Source organism: Nicotiana tabacum, chromosome 3 (assembly GCF_000715075.1).
Source record: "Nicotiana tabacum cultivar K326 chromosome 3, ASM71507v2, whole genome shotgun sequence".
In the NCBI taxonomy this organism is placed as follows: Eukaryota; Viridiplantae; Streptophyta; class Magnoliopsida; order Solanales; family Solanaceae; genus Nicotiana; species Nicotiana tabacum.
In genome coordinates this window covers 206,461,754-206,485,394 of record NC_134082.1, presented here as the reverse complement: position 1 = coordinate 206,485,394, position 23,641 = coordinate 206,461,754, and the positions used below count along the sequence as shown (strand labels likewise).

At 37.6% G+C, this 23,641-nt stretch overlaps 2 protein-coding genes across 2 annotated transcripts; one reads left to right on the top strand and one right to left on the bottom strand.

Annotated features, from left to right (window-relative positions):
* The first annotated feature begins 289 nt into the window (after window positions 1-289).
* On the top strand, window positions 290-1,626 carry LOC107769035 (casparian strip membrane protein 3-like). The gene is made up of 3 exons (XM_016588210.2): window positions 290-596; window positions 883-1,006; window positions 1,251-1,626. Exons 1-3 carry the CDS (start codon window positions 382-384, stop codon window positions 1,464-1,466), a joined length of 555 nt encoding a protein of 184 aa, XP_016443696.1. The 5' UTR covers window positions 290-381; the 3' UTR covers window positions 1,467-1,626.
* Window positions 1,627-1,856: 230 nt separating this feature from the next.
* On the bottom strand, window positions 1,857-3,843 carry LOC107769032 (pentatricopeptide repeat-containing protein At5g15300-like). The gene has a single exon (XM_016588208.2). The coding sequence runs from the start codon at window positions 3,754-3,756 to the stop codon at window positions 2,140-2,142; it is 1,617 nt and encodes a 538-aa protein (XP_016443694.1). The 5' UTR covers window positions 3,757-3,843; the 3' UTR covers window positions 1,857-2,139.
* Between the last annotated feature and the right edge of the window lie 19,798 nt (window positions 3,844-23,641).

Here is a 23,641-nt window from a genome sequence, read left to right as displayed (position 1 = left end):
ACCCAAGGAGTCAATGGGTTGAATAACAATTTTTGTAGTAGCATCCGTGACAAAATGTTCGAAATATACATCTTTTGGACCAAATTAAGTTGGCACATTTTCAAGTTCAAATTGGCAATGCATGAGACTACCAAGAAAGTAGGATTATCAAGACCAACCGTTCCACTTTTGACTTTATTTGTTTTTTTTTTTAAAAACTTACATAGTGGATTCTTGATTGTACAATTTGAGACTAACAGCATTTTTCCTAGTATAAATAACATGCTACTATTGTTCTATGTGTACCATGCATAACAGAAGTTGATAAGCTATCGAAATTAATTAGAAACCCTTCAAATTAATTCTTTATTACTTTCTACTAGATAGTAAATTGAGGAGAAGATGGGTGGTGTTGAAGCTGGAGAGGACACAAAAGATTCAAAGACAGAGCCCAAAGGGAACAGAGGAATTTCATTTCTTGATTTTATTATGAGAATATTTGCCATTGTAGGTACCTTGGGAAGTGCAATTGCCATGGGGAAAACTAATGATACCCTTCCCTCCTTCACTGAATTCATCAAGTTTAAGGCTGAGTACAAGGACCTTCCCACTTTCACGTAAGATAAATATATTATTATTCTATTTTATACATATTGCAATATAAAGATTTTTACACAATCTGTATAATTTAACCGTTATAGTAAGTTGCCTTATAAACATTGATTTTCTACACTATACGTAAATTTTAAACTGTAATAGTAAATTAATTGCCATTTTTATCACGTTACAAATTAATTTTTATCATGGAAATTTAAATAATTAGCTTATAAGTGACATTATGATGTAATTATGTAAATGTTTTTATTTTGCACTCGTTGACGTAAAATTTGTGAAAACTCATAGGTTCTTTGTGGTAGCGAATGGCATCGTTAGCGCATATTTGGCTGTATCTCTTGTCCTATCCATCTTACACATTGTCATGAGTGGTGCAAGAATAACCAGGGTGGTTTTGATCTTCTTTGATACGGTAAATTCTTGAATTAATTAGCTATGTGCGGGTTCGGGGAAGGGCCGGACACAAGGGTCTATCGTATTCATATGTAGTCTTACCTTGCATTTCTGCAAGAGGCTGTTTCTACGGCTCGATCTCATGACCTCCTGGTCACATGGCAGTAACTTTACCAGTTACGCCAACGCTCCCTTCAAATTAGCAACTTCAAATTTTAATTATCTTTACATACAATAATTTCTGAGCTGATAATTAAAATCAGGTGATGATGGCATTTTTGACATCTGGAGCATCAGCAGCAGCAGCCATAGTATATTTGGCACACAAGGGAAATGAACGTGCAAATTGGATTGCTATATGTCAGCAGTATAACTCATTCTGCGATCGTGCCTCTGGCTCTTTGGTTGGATCGTTTATTGGAGTTCTTGTGTTTGTGCTGCTGATTATATTGTCTGCTCTGGCCCTTTCAAGAAACTGATTTCGTCCTATAATGATCACTTCATGCAGGAAGAAAGAACGTTTTCCTGTTGTTTTGTTTTTAATACTGTGTGTTTACATTCGAAAAAAATTCGATTTTTTGAGTTATTTTCTCATCTTAATTCTTACAAGCTGTTATTACATCTGTTTGTTTTAGTGATTCTTCCTCTCATTTAATAAAATTGATATTTAGAGTAGCACTGGGAATCATGAAATAATTATCTTTTAGCACTAGAAATCCTGGACTAATAATACTGTCAGCTAAGAATGAAGACTGTCTTTCTGAAAATCCATGTAGATCAATTTTCTGTAAGAAGCTTAGGAGTTAGGACCATATCAAGCAATAAAGTTATTTCAACTCCTAAACTACCTGACACCCCAAACACATCCTTAAAAAAATAGTAATAGTGTAAGCACCAATCAAAGAACTACAAAAATGTCTTAAATGATCAATGCAATAACATCAATGGACTACTGATAAAACAGCAGAATTGAAATTTCCATGTCTCGTGCACTACAGTGGTCTATGATGCGTAGAGGAGGAAGAATTGGATCAAAGGTGTCGTCTTTGGAATGAGGATGGACCTTCACGCGGAAGTTTAAGAAAGGGGGATTAAGATTGGTCGCGGATCACACATGGAGCTCTCCCAATCTCTGACCAGCCAATTTTATTTCTAAGAGTGCATAAGCTTTGAATCAAACAAAAAATTCTTGAGAGTGTCATCAGCCTCGATTAGAGTACAACCAGGTTCTTTCCAAACCCCATTATCATCCATCAACTTCCTCACCCTTTCAACACCATCCCATTCATCTCTTGAAGCATAGATGTTTGACAGCAAGACATAATCACCACTGTCTTCCCTTCCCAATTTAAGCAGTTGCTCATTAGCATACCTTCCCAGCTCGACATTGGAATGAACTTTACAAGCTCCTAGCAGAGTTCTCCATATAATAGCATTAGGTTCAATCTCCATCGTGTTAATGAAATCAAACGCTTCATGCAGTAGTCCTGCACGTGCTAGCACATCCACCATACACCCATAGTGCCTTATGTTCGGCTCAATATTGTACTCAGCTCTCATCATGTTGAAATATCCTCTGCCCTCATCAACTTTTCCTGCATGACTACAAGCAACTAATACCCCCACAAAAGTAATTTCATTAGGAATATACTTCATTCTCCTCATATCTTCAAAAAGAGAAATACATTCTTCAGAATGACCATGGAAAGCTAATCCTAGAATAATTATGTTCCAAGACGATACATCCTTTTCTCTCATGCCTTGAAAAACTTCAAGTGCTTTGCTGATGCTGCCACACCTAGCATACATGTCTACAAGTGCATTACCAAGAAATATACTTAACTCGCCTGCACCCATCTCGATAATAGATTGATGTATCTGCTCGCCAACATCCAAGAATGCTGAATCCGTGCAAGCGGATAACAGGTGTAACATGGTAACCTTGTCAGGGTGTTCCCCTGCACTTCTCATCTCTGCATACATTTTTAACGCGTTCTCATTTTCTCCACAAATAAGATATCCAGAAAGCATCGCATTCCAAGTTACAACATCCCGCTTTGGCACCATATTAAACAACTCCCTTGCATTTTCCATTTTCCCTTGCTTCACATACCCCGTGATCATCACATTCCAGGAAACCAAGTCTTTAACCGGCATATCATCAAACAGCCTCCATGCCACATCTAATTCACCTCTCCTCGCATAACCAGCAGTCAAAGCAGACCAAGCAACAACATCCCTTTTAGCAGAACCATCAAAAAGTTGCCCTGCAATTCTTATATCTCCAACATTAGCGTGAAAATATATGAGGGTATTCCTCGCAAATTTATTAGATTCAAATCCATGTTTCACAATTTTCCCATGAATGGTAAGGCCAGAAACAAGCCAAGAAAGCTTGGTACATGCCTTGAGTACAAACGGAAAAGTATAACTATCGGGACGTATGTAACGTTTTTCCATCTGGGCATAAAGGGAAAGGGCAAGTGAAGGCCTGAGACTCTGAGCTGAGCCTCTGAGCATGGTGTTCCACATGAAGAGGTCTGGTTGAGTAATTTGAGCAAACAGTTTGTGGGCATAGTGAATAGATGCTGAAAAGGTAACGGAAGAAGCATAAATGAGCTCCCTGAGAGCAAAGCGATTGGAGTTGAAACCACTGATGATCATCAAAGCGTGGATTTGCTTTAGGTATTGGAGATCTTTGCATTTGCTCCATAGTGATGATTGCCTGTGAAGATTTGAACTCCTGCTTGTTATTGTCTTTTTGATCATTTACCTCTCATTCTTCTGCTCCGACGGATTCATGAACTAATATTGGGCCTGGCCTCCTGGGCTTGATGTTTACTTTAGGCTCCGAGTATTCAGAAGCAGGACCGTTTACATCCGTATTTGTTGGGAGAAATTTAAAATAGCCAGATTTACAACTGGTCATTCAAAAATAGCCACAGTTTTAAAAGTAATCGAAATTTAGCCACTTTTCATGTAAAGATAAATCTGAGCGAAAACACTGTTCAAAACCCGAAAAATACGTCTCTATATTATACTGGAGTTTCAGCATAAGTATGATTGAACTCCAGCATATTATACGGGAGTTCCAGGATAACTATGCTGGAACTCCAGCATAATATGTTGGAGTTCCAGCATAAGTACACTAGAACTCCAACATATTATACGGGAGTTCCAGGATAACTATGCTGGAACTCCAGCATAATATGTTGGAGTTTCAGCATAAGTACACTAGAACTCCAACATAATATACGGGAGTTCCAGCAAGTATAAATGTCCAGTATAATATACTGGAGTTTGGAGCACCGATGCTCCAGTCTCCCGTATATTATATAGGAGTCAGCAAAGTATACTGGTCCAGTATAATATGCTGGAGTTCGTATACAGATGTACCGAACTCTCGTATATTATGCGGAACTAGTCTCTGTTGCAGCAAAATAATGGCTATTTTTTATTGACTTCGTAAACGGTGGCTATTTTTGAATGACCAGTCAAAAAACTGGCTATATCGTGTTATTTTAACGTATTTGTTTCACAATGCCTCTTCATTTTGGCACCTGAGCTCCCAATATCATCACATGCTGATGAAGCCGTTTGGTTTAGGGTGAAGTACACGAATAGTGGATAATCTCAAGTTTTTGTCCCTCCTTCATTCAGGTGCAGAATGTCAAATTGAACAAGTGTTTCTCCTCGGTTGCCATAGGCAATAACCCAGAAGTTTTGCCCATGGAGCAAGTGGGAGTCAAAAATTAAAAACCACCCCCAAAAAGTATCATATTTAGGTAATTTTTTGTTCGGTTTAAATAAATATGGTGTCTGTGACATTCTACATATACTTATTGTTCATCGGCCGAATATATTGTCTACCTTTGCTAGGCGGTATATATAAATTATATACTGATTATATATGATTATGCATATATTATGCACAAATTATATCTACTATTATATTTAGTTTAAGCAATGGGATAAACTTATACTCTTTAGGTTTGTTCTTCTTCTTTCTTTCTGTTATGGAATCTGCTAGAATAGAATTTTACCCACATACCAATATTTTCGGGAAAACCTACATATTCGTTTTAATCTGAATGCATAGCATGTAGTATCTTTAGAATTTATAAACAATATTAGAAATATTGCACATCAGAATTCAGCAATTATTATTTACAAATTATGTATAGCATGGAAGTCCTATAAAAATCTAATATGATTTATTATTTTCTCAAAAAATAGCTTACAGTTGTTTCAACTTTTAGACTTTATACATTGGGAGATTTGCACAAATAGGATTATTTAGTGTCACCATTTTCATTTTGATCCCGTTAATGAAATTTTTGAAGAAAAAAAACACTATTGTCAGAATTCTAAAGTACGCTGCTAGAATTTTAAAGTATGATGTTAGATTAAAGTACAATGCTAGAATTTTAAAGTATGTTGCCAAAATTTTAAAGCACACTGCTTTAATTTTGAAGCATGCTACCAAATTTTTGAAGCATGCTGCCAGAATTTTAAAGCACGCTATCAAGACTAAAAAATTCTATCACTGTGGTTCAAAATTTTGGCTCGGAGATATTTTACCAAAAAATCCGACATGTTTAAAATATAAAAGGTGGTTCTAGAAAGGTCAATGAGGCGTAATTTCTTGTTATACACTTGGGCATAAAAGACCAGTTTGCAAAATTGGTGCATATATAAAACGAAAAAATATTTAAATTTTAGCATTGTATCAGTGTCACTGCAAAATTTTCTAAAGCGTGATGTTTTCTTAGGTGTTCCTCAAAGTGAACTAGGAAATAAAAGTCATAAACACTATTGTTAGATAATAGATGATGAATCTATTAGGATCGAAATAATCAGGTATCATGCGAAATTTAATCAGGTATCATGCAAAATTAAATGAGGATCTTAACCATTCAAATCAAAGAGAAAGATGTTAAGAATGCCAAATTAAAATTTCAGCCCAATCCAACGGTGAACGAATCGGAAAATATGATTTGAAATTAGCTAGTCGATACAAAAATATGCAGCAAAACAAACACTTTTGCTTCTCTCTTTTCTCTAGATGAAAGCTTTCCCAAAAATCACTCTTATGTGCTTTCAAAGACTTATACCAATGAGCATAGAGCAATTGTCTAAGGTTGCTCTATTTATAGATAATGAGTGGTGCTTTCTCTTAAAGTCAAAACCAACTCCAAATAGGAATAAAAATCAAATCCAATTCTGAATAGGAATGAAAACCAAAAGAGAATAGAATTAGGTCATTGGTCCTTTGGCTGGACAACATGGGCATGGCCCAACAAACTCCCCCTCCAGCCAAGGGGCCAAATATGTCTTCTAGTAGAGAAACTATTGACAGGCTTTATGCCTACCAATTTTCTACAAAATGCGTGCTTATCTGCAGCCACCACCTTTGTCAGCATACCCAAAGGGTTGTCATCAGTATATTTCATCTCAACCTCAAATAATTTTTCTTGCACGGTAATTCTTATCCAATTATACTTTTATTTATATGTTAGGTCTTAGAATAAAATTTGGAGTGCTTGGTGAGACAGATAGCACCCTGATTATCCCAAAATAATATGTACCTTGGTTGCTCAAAGCAAGATCATTAATCAACTCCTTCATCCATAATAATTCTTTGGAACCTTTAGTGACAATAATATATTCGATTTTTGTGGTGGATAGAGCTACGCACATCTGTAATCTAGATTTCCAAGAAACAACTCCTTGGAAAAGTGATCAAATAACCGGAAGTGGATCTTGAAGTATCAAGATTGCCTCCTAAATTAGAGTATGTGTAACAAACAAGTTTAGACTTGCCACTGCCAAAGCATAGCTTCAAATCTACAGTACCTTTCAGATACTTTAATATTCATTTTACTGCATCCCAATGTTCTTTTCCAGGATTAGAAAAGAATATACTAAGAGTACCAATGACATGTACAATATCTGGTCTTATGCAAATCATAGCATACATCAAACTACCAACAACAGAAAATAAGGAATGCGAGACATCTCCTTTTTCTCTTCATCAGTAGATGGGCTCTGATTATATTAAAGTGTTTAGCAAGAGGAGCACTGACCACTTTTATATCTGTCATAGTGAGCCTCTTCAGTACCTTCTCAATGCATTGCTTTTGGGACAAAAATAACTCCTTTCTATCTCTGTGTTGGTAGATTTGAATGCCCAAAAATTTCCTTGCTAGCCCCAAGTCCTTCATGTCAAATGATTTGCTCAACTGCCTTCTTAAGGACTGCAATTCTGGATTTATTCTTGCCAACATTAAGCATATCATCCTCGTAAAGCAATAAGATAATAATATTATCATTATAGAACTTCTGGAAGAATACTCAATGGTTTGAAGAAGTTTTCCCGTATCCTTGTCAAATAGGTTGCGACTAGAACTAAACCCACCAAAATGAACATGTCTTGAACCTCGCTCTGATACCACTAGTTAGGATCAAAATAATCAAGTTTCATGCGAAAGCTAGTAAAACAAACCTGGAACGACGATAAATCAGATAACAAAAGAAAAATATACCAAAAGAGACACAAACATTTAATGTGGTTCGGTCAATTAACTTTACGTCCAAAGGCAGAAATGAGCAATCAACTATATAAAAGAGAGTATAAAATATCGAGAGAACAATCTCACGAAGAGGCAAACACAAGTGACACACTAACACTTGTCCCCCAAAGTCTCCCCCTAAACAAGACTCTCAAACCTAATATGACTACATTGGGGATGCTACTAAATGAGAAGGAAGGATCCTCAAAGCAAAAGGACTAGCCAAATATGGAAGATTTATAATTTTCTTCGAGGAATAGAAAAACTTAATTATGGCAAACATGTCCCCATTTCCTTCAAAAGTATCACGATCCAAAATCCACCAGTCGTGATGGCACCTAACCCAACCCGCTAGGTAAGCCAATTAACAATCATCCAATCTCATTTAACTTAATAAAATAATGAAACAACAGAATTATCTAAATCTTATACATTTTTCAAGGACTGGTAGTACAAATCATGAACTTCTAAGAATAGAGTTTACAAAGTTGTTATGAAGAAAATATATCTTCTGTTGTAAAAGTACATAAACAGAATTTTATTATCTAGGTTAACCTAAACAAGAGGCAGCATACAACAGAAACGCAGGTACGCCTTCAAATCCATCAACCAGCGATCGCAACAACATCAACATCTGGGATCTACACGCAATGTGCAAGAAGTGCAGTATGAGTACAACAGACCCCATGTACTAAAATAGTAACAAACCCAACCTCAAGTTTAAAGCAGTGACGAGCTGGAACGTAGGTCGGGTCCACCACAAATAACCAACAGTAATTCATACAGTATACAACAAATAAATCAAGAAATAGTTCAGAAATAAAGTGCTCAGCCTTTTCGTAGTTTTCCGAAAACAGTTTCACTTTTCAAGTATACCAATAAAAGCCCAAATCCTCTACCGAAATCATTAAAAATATGAGTAAGTTTTGAAAACTGTAACTTTTTCCTGAAAATCCTTTCCACAATAGGTAAACATGTTTCATTTTCTTTTTCAAATAACAAGTGTGAAATATCTCTCTATAAAAACATATCTATAAGCACGTAATTTTTGACCTGCGCAACTTTTAAAAGTAGTATTTTTAAAAAATATTTACTTATTTTTATTTTAATAGGATTTAGCCTATATTTCACCTTTAGTCTAATAGTAGAACATAAAATTTGAAAATACAAAAAAATATTTTTTATTTTATCTTTGTATTTAAGTTAAGGCCATTAGTCTTTTGTAGTAATATTAATCTAAGTTTGCTATCATTCTAATTAACTTTTCTTTGCTTTCATTTTAATATGTAATTTTTGAAAAATGATGGTTTCATATCAATATAAATTTTATGTAGTTAAATTCAATTACTAGTATTCTAGTAGTAATTTGCTATTGATTTTTAGTCTTTGAGCCCAATTTGGAAGCCCAACAAGACCTAGCCCATTACCCCTTCCTCTTTAACCCTTCCAAAACCCCTTTTTCAAAAGCTTGGAGGAAAAAACCCTAATTTTTTTTCTTCTTCAACACACACAAGACAAACCCTAGCTGGAACCCTAGGAGAAGACCACCCATAGCCGCCCGTTTCCACCACTTCGCTGGAAAAACCAGCGCCACCTCCATCTTCCTCACTAACAACGACCAGCGAGACCACCCTTGAACCCCCCCCCCCCCCCGTCAGCCACATCTTCTTCTTGACCAAGCTGAACCTTCAAACACTCATGGCTGCCACTCCTTCGTCTTCAACTGATGCAAGAAGAAAACCCTAGCGCCAGATCTGGACATCGTGCAAAAACACAACCAGCAGCTCCGCCCCGCCAGCGACCCCTATGTCGTCGCACCATCCAACTCGCCAGAGAACCAGCACCAGCCACGACCAAATCCGCCGCCAAGTTCCACCTTCTTCATCGCCAGACAACCTCTAAACCTAGATGCAAACCAGCTGACCCCTTCTTCTTCTAACCACCCAAAACATCCCTTCACTAGACAAAGACCTGAACATAGTTGTCCCTCTACCTCAAAACTCGCCGGAATCAGTGGTGTAAAAAAAAAAGGCAAAAACAGTTTGAAAAAAAAAAGAAAAGGGAAAAACAGAAAAAAAAATCTAAAAAGAAAAATTCTGTTTATTAATTCTTCGATTTCGGAAATTTTGTTCAAGGATAGATTTTGATTAAAATGTGGATCCGAATCCGTGTTTGGTTGAGTCTTTGGTGACGATCCGAGATTTTGACCGGTTTTTAAGCTTCTCGGTCTAATTCGGGTTCTTGGCTGGTGAGATTTTGCCCGTTGAGTTTCGATTCCGGTTCGAGATTTTCAGTCGCTGTACGCAGCAAAAATACGCAGTAGTAAAGGTATAACTCCTTCCCCTATTTGTTCGCTTGTTTTAATTTTATAGACATGTGATGTTTGTTTGGTGTGATTCAATGAATATTTTCATGTTTGATTATTGAATAGCCTCATTTTTGTTTTAGTGATCATGTTAAGTTTAGTGGTTTAAATCAAGTAGATAACCTGTCAGTTGAGCTAAAAGGAAGATATTATTGGTTGTCTTAACAATTTAATGGGTTATGGAATGAGAAATTAAACATGAAGAAGAAATTAGACCTTAAACATCTAATTACTTTTATTTAATCGCTTTTTTAGCATCGCTAGGAGCATGCTTAGACCGACCACATTTGGGTAGGCAAATCTTTAGGATGTTCTTGTTCTAGCTTCTTTCGAGGCGAGAGGTCGTTCCCTTAGTTAAATTTATCCGGGGAATATCCCGAAGGATTTGTATATATTTTATTCCGGGGTATACATCAAAGTATTTGTACTTAAAAATCGATAGTAGAACTCGCAGTATTTTTGTTTCTAGTTTTATTTTTCTTTTATTAGGTGGGGACGACCTCGAGCCTTTTTGTGTGTTTATTTTTCTGTGACTGTTTTGTTTTACCTCAATTCTAATATTCCAAAAGCCGACTAGATCAAGTATGCAACCGTACTGGTTACGGGACTTGGGGAGTGCCTAACACCTTCTTCCTGAGTCAAATGAACCCCCTTACCCGAATCTTTGGTGCGGACTTATGTTTTAGAGTTTAAAATGTTTTAAAAGGAAAAATTATTTTAAAAACGGTGACCTGACAGACCGAAATCAAATGTCAGTTGGCGACTCCGAGTTATTTCCTTTTAAACACAACCATTTTGTCACTTTCTAATTGAAAACCCTTTTCGAGCTTTACTAAAAATATTTATTTATTTAAGAGGGTTTAGTGAGGTTTGGTTAAAAAAGAGGTGTGACATCTCTGGCGACTCTGCTGGGGAGTTGCAGGTTCGAGCTGTTACTTGATCTTGTTGGCTTTTAGGATATTCGGTTGAGGTTTTTGTTTTCTTTATTTGCTTTGTTTGTCTTATTTCCTTGTTTTGTTGGTTATTTGTTTATCGCTTTACTTAATATGTTACTGCTTTATAAACTGTCATCATTTGCATAAACATGGGTCTTCTTTCTGTAACAAGTTTTGGAGTACGCGTTGCGTGCACGAACACTTTGTTGAGTCACCCTTAATTTAAGAGGGGGGGGGGCGTCGAACGTATGGAGTGGGTGGAAAGCTTAAGCCGCCACCATCGACCATTCGCTCCCCCGAATTGCCTTGTTAGTGAACCCCAAACTTAGGTCAGCCTTTAGGTCATTTTTATTTGCATCATGTCATTCGGACCTAGTAGGGCTCGGACCTAGGCACCATGTCCCTTTGTAGGAAGCCTATCCAAATTTTGTCAAAATGGGCCCGTGGCCCAAAAAGACATTCAATCATTCCCATGTGATACATGTTGCATCTTTGAGGGTAAAAAGGTCATTTGGCAGACCGATATTTGGGAAAGAAGGGTGAAAATGAAGCAAGTAAGGCTCAGTTATATTTTTCTTTCACAACTTTTTCAAGAAAAGACAAAAAAAAATTGAAAATAGAAAATCCAAAAAAATAAGATTTTACATTTTTCCATTATTTTTTAAAAATTCAAAAAAATGAAAAATCCAAAAAAGATTTTACACTTTTTCACTATTTTTCAAAAAATGAAAATGAAAAAGAAAATCCAAAAAGATTTTACATTTTCCATCATTTTTCAAAACAAAAAAAAAAGACAAAAGACAAAAAAAATATATTTTTCCAAATTAGTGTCATTTCTTAAGCTTTCTCCCATATCTAATCTTCCCGAACTACGTGAACCTGATTTTCGTATTTCGTGACGTGATACGTAGGCAACCCACATAGGGTCCGATCTTCCTAGTGAGTTTTAGGTTCTTGGCTTCGCGGGATCTTAGCCAAATCTTGCATGTCTAGCCACTTTTGGCCACATTGGCCATTGTTGCAAAATGGGGTCATTTTCGCAAAAGTGGTTCAATTACCCATGTATTAGGACCTTGAGTCCACAACTAGGAGTCATATTACTTTAAGGCACGTCCTTATTGAGTTTGCATCTTTAGCCACTTTTGGCCACATCGGTCATTCTTGCAAAATAGGTCATTTTCGCAAAAGTGGTTCATGACCCATGTCTCAGAATCCTGAGTTCGCAACTAAGTGTCCCACTACCTTAAGGTCCGTCCTTTTGAGTTTGCATCTTCAGCCACTTCGGGCCATATCGATCATTTTTGCAAAATGGGGCATTTTCGCAAATTAATTTTGGGGCATGATGTTCGGACTTTGAATCCATAAAAGCCTTAGTGAGGAATTTTCCTTGTCCATGAGGCCAATCTTGTTGAGTTTGCATTAATAGCCACTCTTAGCCATGTAGTTTAATTTTCAAAAATAGCCCAAGCTTGTCTTGCATGTGTCTAATAGGAGGTGTGGTCTCACATAGTGTCTCGAGTCATTTAATCTGTTTGGTCTTATTTTTTTCATTAAGGTATGGATTCATTTACCAGGACTCGAGCATGACAAATACCCCAGGACCATTCTAGTCAAGACCATTGCATGCACGAGCTGCTTGAGAAATTTTTTTATTTTTTAGTATATTTTATGTTGTCTTTTAATTATTAGTCTTATACAGTAGTATCAAGTCTGTCTGTCTAGTTAAGATTGTCGAGTCTTTTGTTATAGTACTTCCTTTTTGTATTTGAAAAACCCAAAAAAGGTTATAAATGGAAAATCTAAAATATTTGTTTTAGTTTATTTTATCCATCATTTTTTTTCCAGAACTACGCTTGATCTGATTCATGAGGGACATGATACGTAGGCAACCTACATAGGGTTCGATCGAATCATTATTAAAAAAAGAAACAAGAAAAAAGAAAAAAAAAAGAGAATAAAGTTGTGGGACGTGAGAAATAGGAGGAAAGAAAAGAGCGATAATCATAAAGAAAAGAGAGGAAAAGAAATGAAAAACAAAGCAGTGTTAGAAAGGAAGATGAAGAGGAAAAGGGGCGAGAAGAGTGAAATTGGGATGATACCATATGACCTTCGTACCTTCGAAGTCATTCTAGAACCGTTAAAATCTGTTAGGGGCATTGCACGGAATGTGATATTTCTATTTGATAAATGCTCTAACGCTAATATGCTGGCTTTGTTTTGCTCCTCTTTGTTACTTTCATTGTTATTATAACAGAGGGTGGTTAGTTTGCGGCACTTTGGTGATTCGTCCATACAATACCAGAAAGCATAAGTCAGTCATGGCTAGCAAAGAAACAGACACTGAGGTTGTACACTCACCAATGGAGATTGTAGAATCAGAATCAGAACTGAAAGAGGAGGTCCGGAGGTTGAAACAACAGATGGCAGAAATATATCAGTCTTGGGTCAGGGGGAATCCTCCACCTTCATTCCCCACTAACTACACTGAAAACCCTGCAACTATCCTACCACTATCACAAGCCCAGGTTCCCACAATCGTCGACCTTTCCCCTAAATATGCACTGTGTTTTACCCCTTACCACAATTACCCTAGCACTTCCTCCCAAATGTTCTATGCTCCACCAGCCAAAACAACCTCATACCCTGCCCCGGCATCTGCTCCTATTTTTGTAGCTCCTCCACCAGCTACTCTTTCTCGATCCTCTAGCGAGACTGTGTTCAAAGTCCACGACGCCCAAGGAAATAGACCCAAGGAAAGTTTTAAAGAGTTTTGGTTCAGATGGAACGAACAAGTTGCTCGGATTAGTGCTCTGATTGGTAGAAAAGATGTTGTTGAGCCTCGCCAACAACAGAATCAAGTGAGCTTTCCTGCTAAATGCTTTCAGCCTCAATACCGACCCCATGAATATCCTCGTACTCCAGATAATCCTCACCAATGCTACTTCCCTCCACAAAATCCCTTAAGTCATACCTCACCTCCCCAGTACTTTATCCACAATGCACCGCCATATGCTCCACACTCACAAAACCCGCAATGGCTTGCACCGCCTCTACAAATGTCTTACCCGCCTCTACAAGCATATCAACCCCCTACCCGAAAGAGGTTCCAACCAAGACCGGAGTACAAAATGAGAAGGCAGCAGCAAAGAGAAAAGTCTTTCACTCCAATAGGAGAATCCTACACAAGTTTGTTTGAAAAGTTAAAACAGTCTGGCCTGATTGAACCGCTCATCGACTATACTCCGGACCCATATGCAAAAAGTTTTGATCCTACTGTACGGTGCATGTACACTCTAATGTCCAAGGGCATAACATTGAAGATTGTCGTGCTTTGAAAAGGGAGATAGAAAGAATGATTCAAGAAGGGATAATTGTGGTCCAAGACAGTGACACCGAGAACATTGCACAGAATCCTTTACCTGCATAATGCACACTTTGTGAGGAAGATGCGTGGTGACAAGGAGTATGAGAATCCTCTTGGGAACTTGCTGACTGAAGTTAATGATATTGAGATTGGTGAAGGTCCTAGTATTTTTTATGTGCAACCCAGTGACTAAGATATCGAGCTTGGTAATTGGAAAGACACTCCTTTATTGGCTATCCATGGAGGAGTTTTGGTGGTTTATTTTGTTGTCATTTCTGTTTATCTGGGTTATTTCAGGGTTGTAATCCAGATATTGTCTTGTGGTTCAAACTCTTCTTCTTTTTGCCTAGTTCGTTTTATTGTAGTAACTCATCTAGTGTTATCTAGGATTGTTCCAGGATAGTAACCCATGTCTATTTTGCTTGTTTTTTTTTCAAACCCTGTTCACCATCTGTATAATGCAATCTCCTGTTTTCTGTCAGTTTTTGTTTAGGTCGTTTTTCCTTTTATAGTTTCTTTTCATGCCGATTTTAGTGACATGACATGCATACATAATTCTCAGCCTGGTCTTGAAAGTTAATTTAATCATGAAGCAATGACACAGTTTTGAACGCGATAAAAGAGGCATTTGAGGAAACAAGTAGTGATTCACGCATTCTGAGATGACCTGAAGCTTAAATTGAGTGAAACTGAGGCAATTGGTCTAGAAAATCAAGAGGTTGATGAGAGCATACAACAAAAGAATGTCTCTTAAGCAGTTTGAGGTAGATCAGACAGTGCTGAAATGCATTCTTCCACATCAAGTTAAGGTTGAGTCAATCTGCTTCGAACTGGCAAGGGTCATTCATTGGAACAAAGGTATTGCTCATTGGCACTTTGTGTTTGTGTTGATATCATCAATAGATATTGTGTGTGATTTGTTTGTACTTGCCATTTTTAAGTTTGGTATGATGAAGGCATTTTATTCTGCTACCCAAACACTTTTATCCTTTGCTACCCATTTTGAGCCTAATTTTTTATTTCAAACCCCTCTTTTGGAATCAGAAATAGAGTTAGGAACTAGAAAATGAAAAGAAAAAGAGAACAAGAAGAAAATAAGGGAAAAGAGAAAAAGAAAAAACAAGAAAAAAAAGGAGAAAAGAAAAAAAAAAGAAAAAGAAAAAGAAAAAAGGAGAGAAAAGGAAAAGAAGAAAAAAAAAACTTTGTCTTTTGAACTATGTTCGACCTGATTCTTGTCACCACAAGATACGTAGGCAGCCTTAAGGTTCGGTCACACAAAATAAAATATGTCATAATTCCCCAAAGTCAAGAGTGGGGAAGATTTTCTTAGAAGTCCCCTCAAAATAAAAATCCAAAAAACATAAATAAAGAAAATCCCTAGACTCCAGAAACTGGGGCAGAAGTTTTAATTTTGCCAAAAGATATAATTCCAAAAGTTGTAATTTTGAACCCTTTTCATCTTAAATTATTTTGAGCCTTCATACCATCCTTTCTTTCCAACCCTGTCCAAAAGCCTACATTACGGTCCAAAGAAAGACCTTATCACCAATCTTTGAGGATGCCAAATCAAGTGTGTGGTGAAAGTATGATCTTCCTGCATCATGGGTAATACCGTTCTTCTCAGCACAATGAGAGAAAATGATAAAATGAGAGAGTCTTATCGGTGAAAACCCTCAGGAGCACCGTAAGGCGACGGTGAGTTAAGAAAAGAGCAAAATGATATAAGCTTGATGGTGAAAACGTTCAGGGCACTACAAGTCGATTGAGAATTGTGGATCAAATGGGACAATTGAAGCGTTGAAGCCCAGTTTCACAGCGAGGAGGTACAACAAGAGTTGAATATTAGATTTGCTTGAGAGATTAGGCCACTTAATCCAAATGTGCATGTCATGGTCATTAGAGTTGGTATCCACATCTGATAAGTTTCTACTTCGTCATTTTATTATTAGGTATCATCTCTTTCCCTTGTCCCTTATTTTGTTTCTCTCGTTTTGATTGAGTCCATTCTTGAGTCTGTTTGGTCAGAACAAATAAAGAAATGACTTCAAAATCTACTACCAGCTTTCCAATTGCACAAAGTGGAGTCTGGCTAGCACATCAAAGTGTCATAAATCAGGGAAAAGTGGTATGCGCATTGAGTTGGTAGCAATCAACATGCTTTGGAATTCATGTGAAATGCAAGGGTTCAGTAAATGTCAATTTATGAGCAAAATGCAACAAATAGAGGATGTTGGGAACGAATGGAGCAGAGGTGTTTTCTGTGATAAAGATTGAAAGAAAATTGGCAGTCGATAACAGTCAAGGCCATCCAAGTTAAAATCAAAGTTATCTTGGCAAGTGGCAGAAGCAGACGCTCAGCAATGATGCCACAAACTAACCACCACGTTTTCAAACTAACAAGATTTTTCTGAAACAGGGGCAAGAATTTTTTTTAATCCACAGGAACCTCCCATGGAAAAGCATGGTTCAAAGAGCAAGAAATTCTGTTCAGAATCCTCCAAGATGAGAGCATGGCTCAGGTAAGTTCATTCTCAGTTGTCAGGACCCTCCTGGATAAAGGGATTTAATTTTAAAAGTTTTCAGAACCCTCCTGGATAATGAAATTTAGTTTTTGAATTTTCAGGACCCTCTTGGAAAATGGAATTTAATTTTTAAAAGTTCTCAGGACTCTCCTAGATAATGGGATTTAATTTTAAAAGCTTTCAGGACCCTCCTGGATAATAGGATTTAGTTTTTGAATTTTCAGGATCCTCCTGGATAATGGGATTTAATTTAAAAGTTCTCAGGACCCTGCTGGATAATGGGATTTAATTTTAAAAGTTCTCAGGATCCTGCTGGATAATGTGATTTAATTTTTAAAAGTTCTCAGGACCTTCCTGGATGATGGGATTTAATTTTTAAAAGTTCTCAGGACCTTCCTGGATGATGAGATTTAATTTTAAAAGCTTTCAGGACTTTCCTGGATAATGGGATTTAGTTTTTGAATTTTCAGGACCTTCCTGGAAAATGGGATTTAATTTTTAAAAGTTCTCAGGACCCTCCTCGATAATGGGATTTAATTTTAAAAGCTTTCAGGACCCTCCCAGATAATGGGATTTAGTTTTTGAATTTTCAGGACCATCCTGAAAAATGGGATTTAATTTTTAAAAGTTCTCAGGACCCTCCTGGATAATGGGATTTAATTTTAAAAGCTTTCAGGACCCTCCTGGATAATGAGATTTAATTTAAAAGTTTTCAGGACCCTCCTAGATAATGAGATTTAATTTAAAATTTTCAGGACCCTCCTGGATAATGGGATTTAATTTAAAATTTTCAGGACCATCCTGGATAATGGGATTTAATTTAAAAGTTTTCAAGATCCTCCTCGATAATGGGATTTAATTTTAAAAGTTCTCAGGACCCTCCTGGATAATGGGATTTAATTTAAAATTTTCAGGATCCTCCTGGATAATGGGATTTAATTTAAAAGTTTTCAGGATCCTCCTGGATAATGGTATTTAATTTTAAAAGTTCTCAGGACCCTCCTAGATAATGAGATTTAATTTAAAATTTTCAGGATTCTCCTGGATAATGGGATTTAGTTTTTAAATTTTAGGACCCTCCTGGGTATTGGGATTTAATTTTAATTTTTAGCGTAAGTTCTCCCTTTAGAAAATATAATTTAGCTTTAAAGTTATCACTCTTAAGATGAGATTTAATTTGAAGTTTTCAGAGCCCTCCTGGATAAATGGGATTCAACTTTTAAATTCTTAGAGCTTTGTAGGTAACATGATCCGCTTAACACTCACAAATATGCCCAGATCCCAATCTGGGGCAGAAAAAATTCTTTTGTTTTGTTTGTTTTGTTGAAATGTCAGGCGCCCACCTGGATAACGAGGGAATACAGTTCAAGTTTTAGCAATCAGGCTCTCACCTAGATAACGAGGGAATACAATTCAAGTTGTTGGTAATCATGCACCCACCTGGATAACGAGGGAATGCAGTTTAAGTTTTTGGCAATCAGGCGCCCACCTGGATAATGAGGGAATACAGTTCAAGTTTTTGGCAATCAGGCGCCCACCTGGATAACGAGGGAATACAATTCAAGTTGTTGGTAATCAGGCGCCCACCTGGATAACGAGGGAATACAACTCAAGTTGTTGGTAATCAGGCGCCCACTTGGATAACGAGGGAATACAATTCAAGTTCTAGTAATTAGGCACCCACCTGGATAAGAGGGAATACAATTCAAGTTTTGGTAATCAGGGACCCACCTGGATAACGAGGGAATACAATTCAAGTTTTGGTAATCAGGCACCCACCTGGATAATGAGGGAATACAATTCAAGTTTTTGGTAATCAGGCACCCACCTGGATAACGAGGGAATACAATTCAAGGTTTTGGTGATCAGGCACCCACCTGGATAACGAGGGAATACAATTCAAGGTTTTGGTGATCAGGCACCCACCTGGATAACGAGGGAATACAATTCAAGTTTTGGTAATCAGGCACCCACCTGGATAACGAGAGAATATAGTTTCAAGTTTTAGCAATCAGGCACCCACCTGGATAACGATGGAATACAGTTTCGAGTTCAAGTCATGGCAGACACCCACCTGGATAACGAGGGAATTCATTTCAGAATTTATTTCAAGTTCTAAGTCAGTAGCAGTCACACACCTGGACAACGAGGGAACCCATATAAAGTTTCAAATCAGTCGCAGGCGCCCACCTGGAGAATGAGGGAATCCATATCAAGTTTCAAGCTTTAACGACAGGCGGCCACTTGGAGAACGAGAGAATCCATTTCAGAATTATTGTGATTTTCAAGTAAGCAACAGGCGCCCACCTGGAGAACGAGGGAATTCATCTCAAGTTTCAAGTTAGTGGCAGACGCTCACCTGGAGAATGAGAGAATTCATTTTAGTTTTAAATCAGTGGCAGGTGCCCCCTGAAAAACAAAAGAATTTATTTCAGAGTTACTTCAATTCGCAAATTTAAGAAGCATCAGGAGCCCTCCTGAAGAACAGGGTCAATTTTTCAGTTTCATATTGGTAGAGATTCAAGGAAGATTCAAGACGAAAAATAGATAGGATCTTGTATTTTTCTTTTACTTTTACTGTAATTTTTCCTTTTATTTTTGATGTAATGACAGGAACCGCGGACCAGAACCTCGATGGCACCTCGACCGGCTCTCCACCTCAGTATACTCCATCACCTCATTTACTTCTGAACTACATGTGGCCTGATTCCTTTATAGCCAAGGATATGTAGGCAGCTCAGATACCAGGGCTCGGTCACAATCTTTTTAGCCATCTTTATTTTCTTTTGAATAAGTGTCGGGTCATAAATCAATTACGTTGCTTATTGTTCTTTGCTCCGAAAACTCTTCGTGTTTACGAGCAAAGAGGGGCAGCTGTAAGCACGTAATTTTTGACGTGCACAACTTTTAAAAGTAGTATTTTTAAAAAATATTTACTTATTTTAATTTAAAAAGGATTTAGCCTATATTTCACCTTTAGTCTAATAGTAGAACATAAAATTCGAAAATACAAAAAAATATTTTTTATTTTTTCTTTGTATTTAAGTTAAGGCCATTAGTCTTTTGTAGTAATATTAATCTAAGTTTGCTATCATTCTAATTAACTTTTCTCTGCTTTCATTTTAATATGTAATTTTTGAAAAATGATGGTTTCATATCAATATAAATTTTATGTAGTTAAAGTCAATTACTAGTATTCTAGTAGTAGTTTGCTATTGATTTTTAGTCTTTGACCCCAATTTGGAAGCCCAACAAGACCTAGCCCATTACTCCTTCCTCTTTAACCCTTCCAAAACCCCTTATTCAAAAGCTTGGAGGAAAAAACCCTAATTTTTTTTCTTCTTCAACACACACAAGACAAACCCTAGCTGGAACCCTAGGAGAAGACCACCCATAACCGCCCGTTTCCACCACTTCGCCGGAAAAACCAGCGCCACCTCCATCTCCCTCACTAACAACGACCAGCGAGACCACCCTTGAACCCCCCCCCCCCCCCCCCCGTCAGCCACATCTTCTTCTTGACCAAGCTGAACCTTCAAACACCCATGGCTGCCGCTCCTTCGTTTTCAACTGACGCAAGAAGAAAACCCTAGCGCCAGATCTGGACTTCGCGCAAAAATGCAGCCAGCAACTCTGCCCCCCAGCGACCCCTCCGTCGCCGCACCATCCAACTCGCCGGAGAACCAGCACCAGCCACAACCAAATCCTCCGCCAAGTTCCACCTTCTTCATCGCCAGACAACCTCTAAACCTAGATGCAAACCAGTTGACCCCTTCTTCTTCTAACCACCCAAAATATCCCTTCAATAGACAAAGTTATGAACATAGTTGTCCCTCCACATCAAAACTCGCCGGAATCAGTGGTGTAAAAAAAAATGGCAAAAACAGTTTGAAAAAAAAAGAAGAGGGAAAAACAGAAAAAAAAAATTTAAAAGAAAAATTCTGTTTATTAATTCTTCGATTCCGGAATTTTGTTCAAGGATAGATTTTGATTAAAATGTGGATTCGAATCCGTGTTTGGTTGAGTCTTTGGTGACGATCCGAGATTTCAACTAGTTTTTCAGCTTCTCGGTCTAATTCGGGTTCTTGGCTGGTGAGATTTTGCCCGTTGAGTTTCGATTCCGGTTCGAGATTTTCAGTCGCTGTACGCAGCAAAAATACGCAGTAGTAAAGGTCTAACTCCTTCCCTTATCTGTTCGCTTGTTTTAATTTTATAGACATGTGATGTTTGTTTGGTGTGATTCAATGAATATTTTCATGTTTGATTATTGAATAGCCTCATTTTTGTTTTAGTGATCATGTTAATTTTAGTGGTTTAAATCAAGTAGATAACCTGTCAGTTGAGCTAAAAGGAAGATATTATTTGTTGGCTTAACAATTTAATGGGTTCTGGAATGGGAAATTGAACATGAAGAAGAAATTAGACCTTAAACATCTAATTACTTTTATTTAATCGTTTTTTTTAGCATCGCTAGGAGCATGCTTAGACCGACCACATTTGGGTGGGCAAACCTTTAGGATGTTCTTGTTCTAGCTTCTTTCGAGGCGAGAGGTCGTTTCCTTAGTTAAATTTATCCGGGGAATGCCCCGAAGGATTTGTATATATTTTATTCCGGGGTATGCATCGAAGTATTTGTACTTAAAGATCGATTGTAGAACTCGTAGTATTTTTGTTTCTAGTTTTATTTTTCTTTTATTAGGTGTGGACGACCTCGAACCTTTTTATGTGTTTATTTTTCTGTGATTGTTTTGTTTTACCTCAATTCGAATATTCTGAAAGTTGACTAGATCAAGTATGCAACCGTACTGGTTACGGGACTTGGGGAGTGCCTAACACCTTCTTCCCGAGTCAAATGAACCCCCTTACCCGAATCTTTGGTGCAGACTTATGTTTTGGAGTTCAAAATGTTTTAAAAGGAAAAATCATTTTAAAAACGGTGACCTGACATACCGAAATCAAATCTCAGGTGACGACTGTGAGTTATTTCCTTTTAAACACAACCATTTTGTCACTTTCTAATTAAAAACCCTTTTCTAGCTTTACTAAATCTTTTTTATTTATTTAAGAGGGTTTAGTTAGGTTTGGTTAAAAAAGGGGTGTGACAATATCGATATATGTAAAAAGTCATGAATGACATGATACTGTACAACATGAGGAAAAAGGCGTCTATATGCATGTATGTTATATATGCATCCCAATGCCATGTACCTCAGAGATGAATTATGTACTCACACTCTCAGAGTACTCAACCTCACTGCATCCCATTCAATCACTCGATACTGTATATGGCCCATACGACCCAAGAAAATCCATCCCGGAATATATACAACACTGATTATAAGTCGTCCAACACCGAGAATAAAGGGTAATTCAACCCTGTGGAGAAATCCATCTCCATGTATCAAGTACTTTGGACAAACTTATGCCTAGGAAAATCCATCCCTCAATAATATATAAATGCTCAACCAACCAGTACTGTATATGGCCCATGCGGTCCAGGAAAATCCATCTCGGAACATACTCAACAGTGACTAGACGTCACTCGGTACCGAGGAAAAAGGAAAATCCATCCCTGTGGAGAAACCTATCTCCATATATCATACTTCGGACAAATCCATGTCCAGGAAAATCCATCCCTCAATAATATCATCCTCGCTCACTGGGGGTGTGTTACAGATTCTGGAGGGGCTCCTACAGCCCAAGCGCTATCATAATCATCAATATAATCGTTGCGGCGTGCAACCCGATCCCATAATTGTCATTCATAATCAGGCTTTCGGCCTCACTCAGACATCACTCTCCAGTCTCACCCACGGGCTCACAATGTCATGAAAACTGACCCGGAATAATGATATGATGTATCAATAAGCAACAACTGTGACTGAGATATGATATGAATGCATGAATGTGACTGAGTACGATATATCAATGAAATCAATGAGATGACAGCAAGAAACGACCACTATGGGTCCCAACAATATCAACATAAAGCCTAAACATGATATTTAGCATGATGTGCAGCTCAATTATTCTATCACATGGTGAAAAATACAATTATCAACAAAGTGGGCTACTAAAAAGTGTCCTGGAAATAACAGAGTCACAACTCACAGGATGCACGCCCACACACCTGTCACCTAGCATGTGCATCACCTCAATACCAATCACATAATCTATAATTAGGGATTTTTATACCCTCAATACTAAATTTAGAAGAGTTACTTATCTGAAATAAGCCAATTCCGATACCGAGCAAGCCAAGCGATGCTCCAAGAATACCATCACGCGCGTAGCAACCTCAGAACAACTCAAAACTAGCCGAAAGCAACTCAAATACATCAGATAAAGCCCAAGGAAGCAATTACAATTGATAAAGATCGAATTCTACATCAAATCCCAAATCCGGCTAAAAATCACACCCGAGCCCATGCCTCAGAACTCGACAAAACTCACAAAATCCCATAACCCATTCAAATACGAGACTAACCATACTAGTTTCACTCAATTCCGACTTCGAACCGACTTTCAAATCCCAATGTTCATTTTATGAAACTCTACAAATTTTCCCCAAATATCATCCCAAACTACTAATCAAATGATGAAATCAATGATATATTCATGATTATTAGCCAAAACCGAGTTAGATTTACTTACTCCAATGATTTTCTTGAAAAACTCTCGAAAATTTGCCTCAAACCGAGCGCCTAGGTCCAAAATATGAAATAATGCCCTAAATCTCGTATATATAGTGCACCCTCTGGTCTCCATTATGTGGTCCGTGAAAAACCAGGCGTGGCTGCAAAAATCCAAGCCCCTGCGGTCGCGAAAAAGTGGTGCGGCTGCACTGATAGGCCTTAGTATTTTGGACATAACTTTCTCTACATATGTCCAAATAA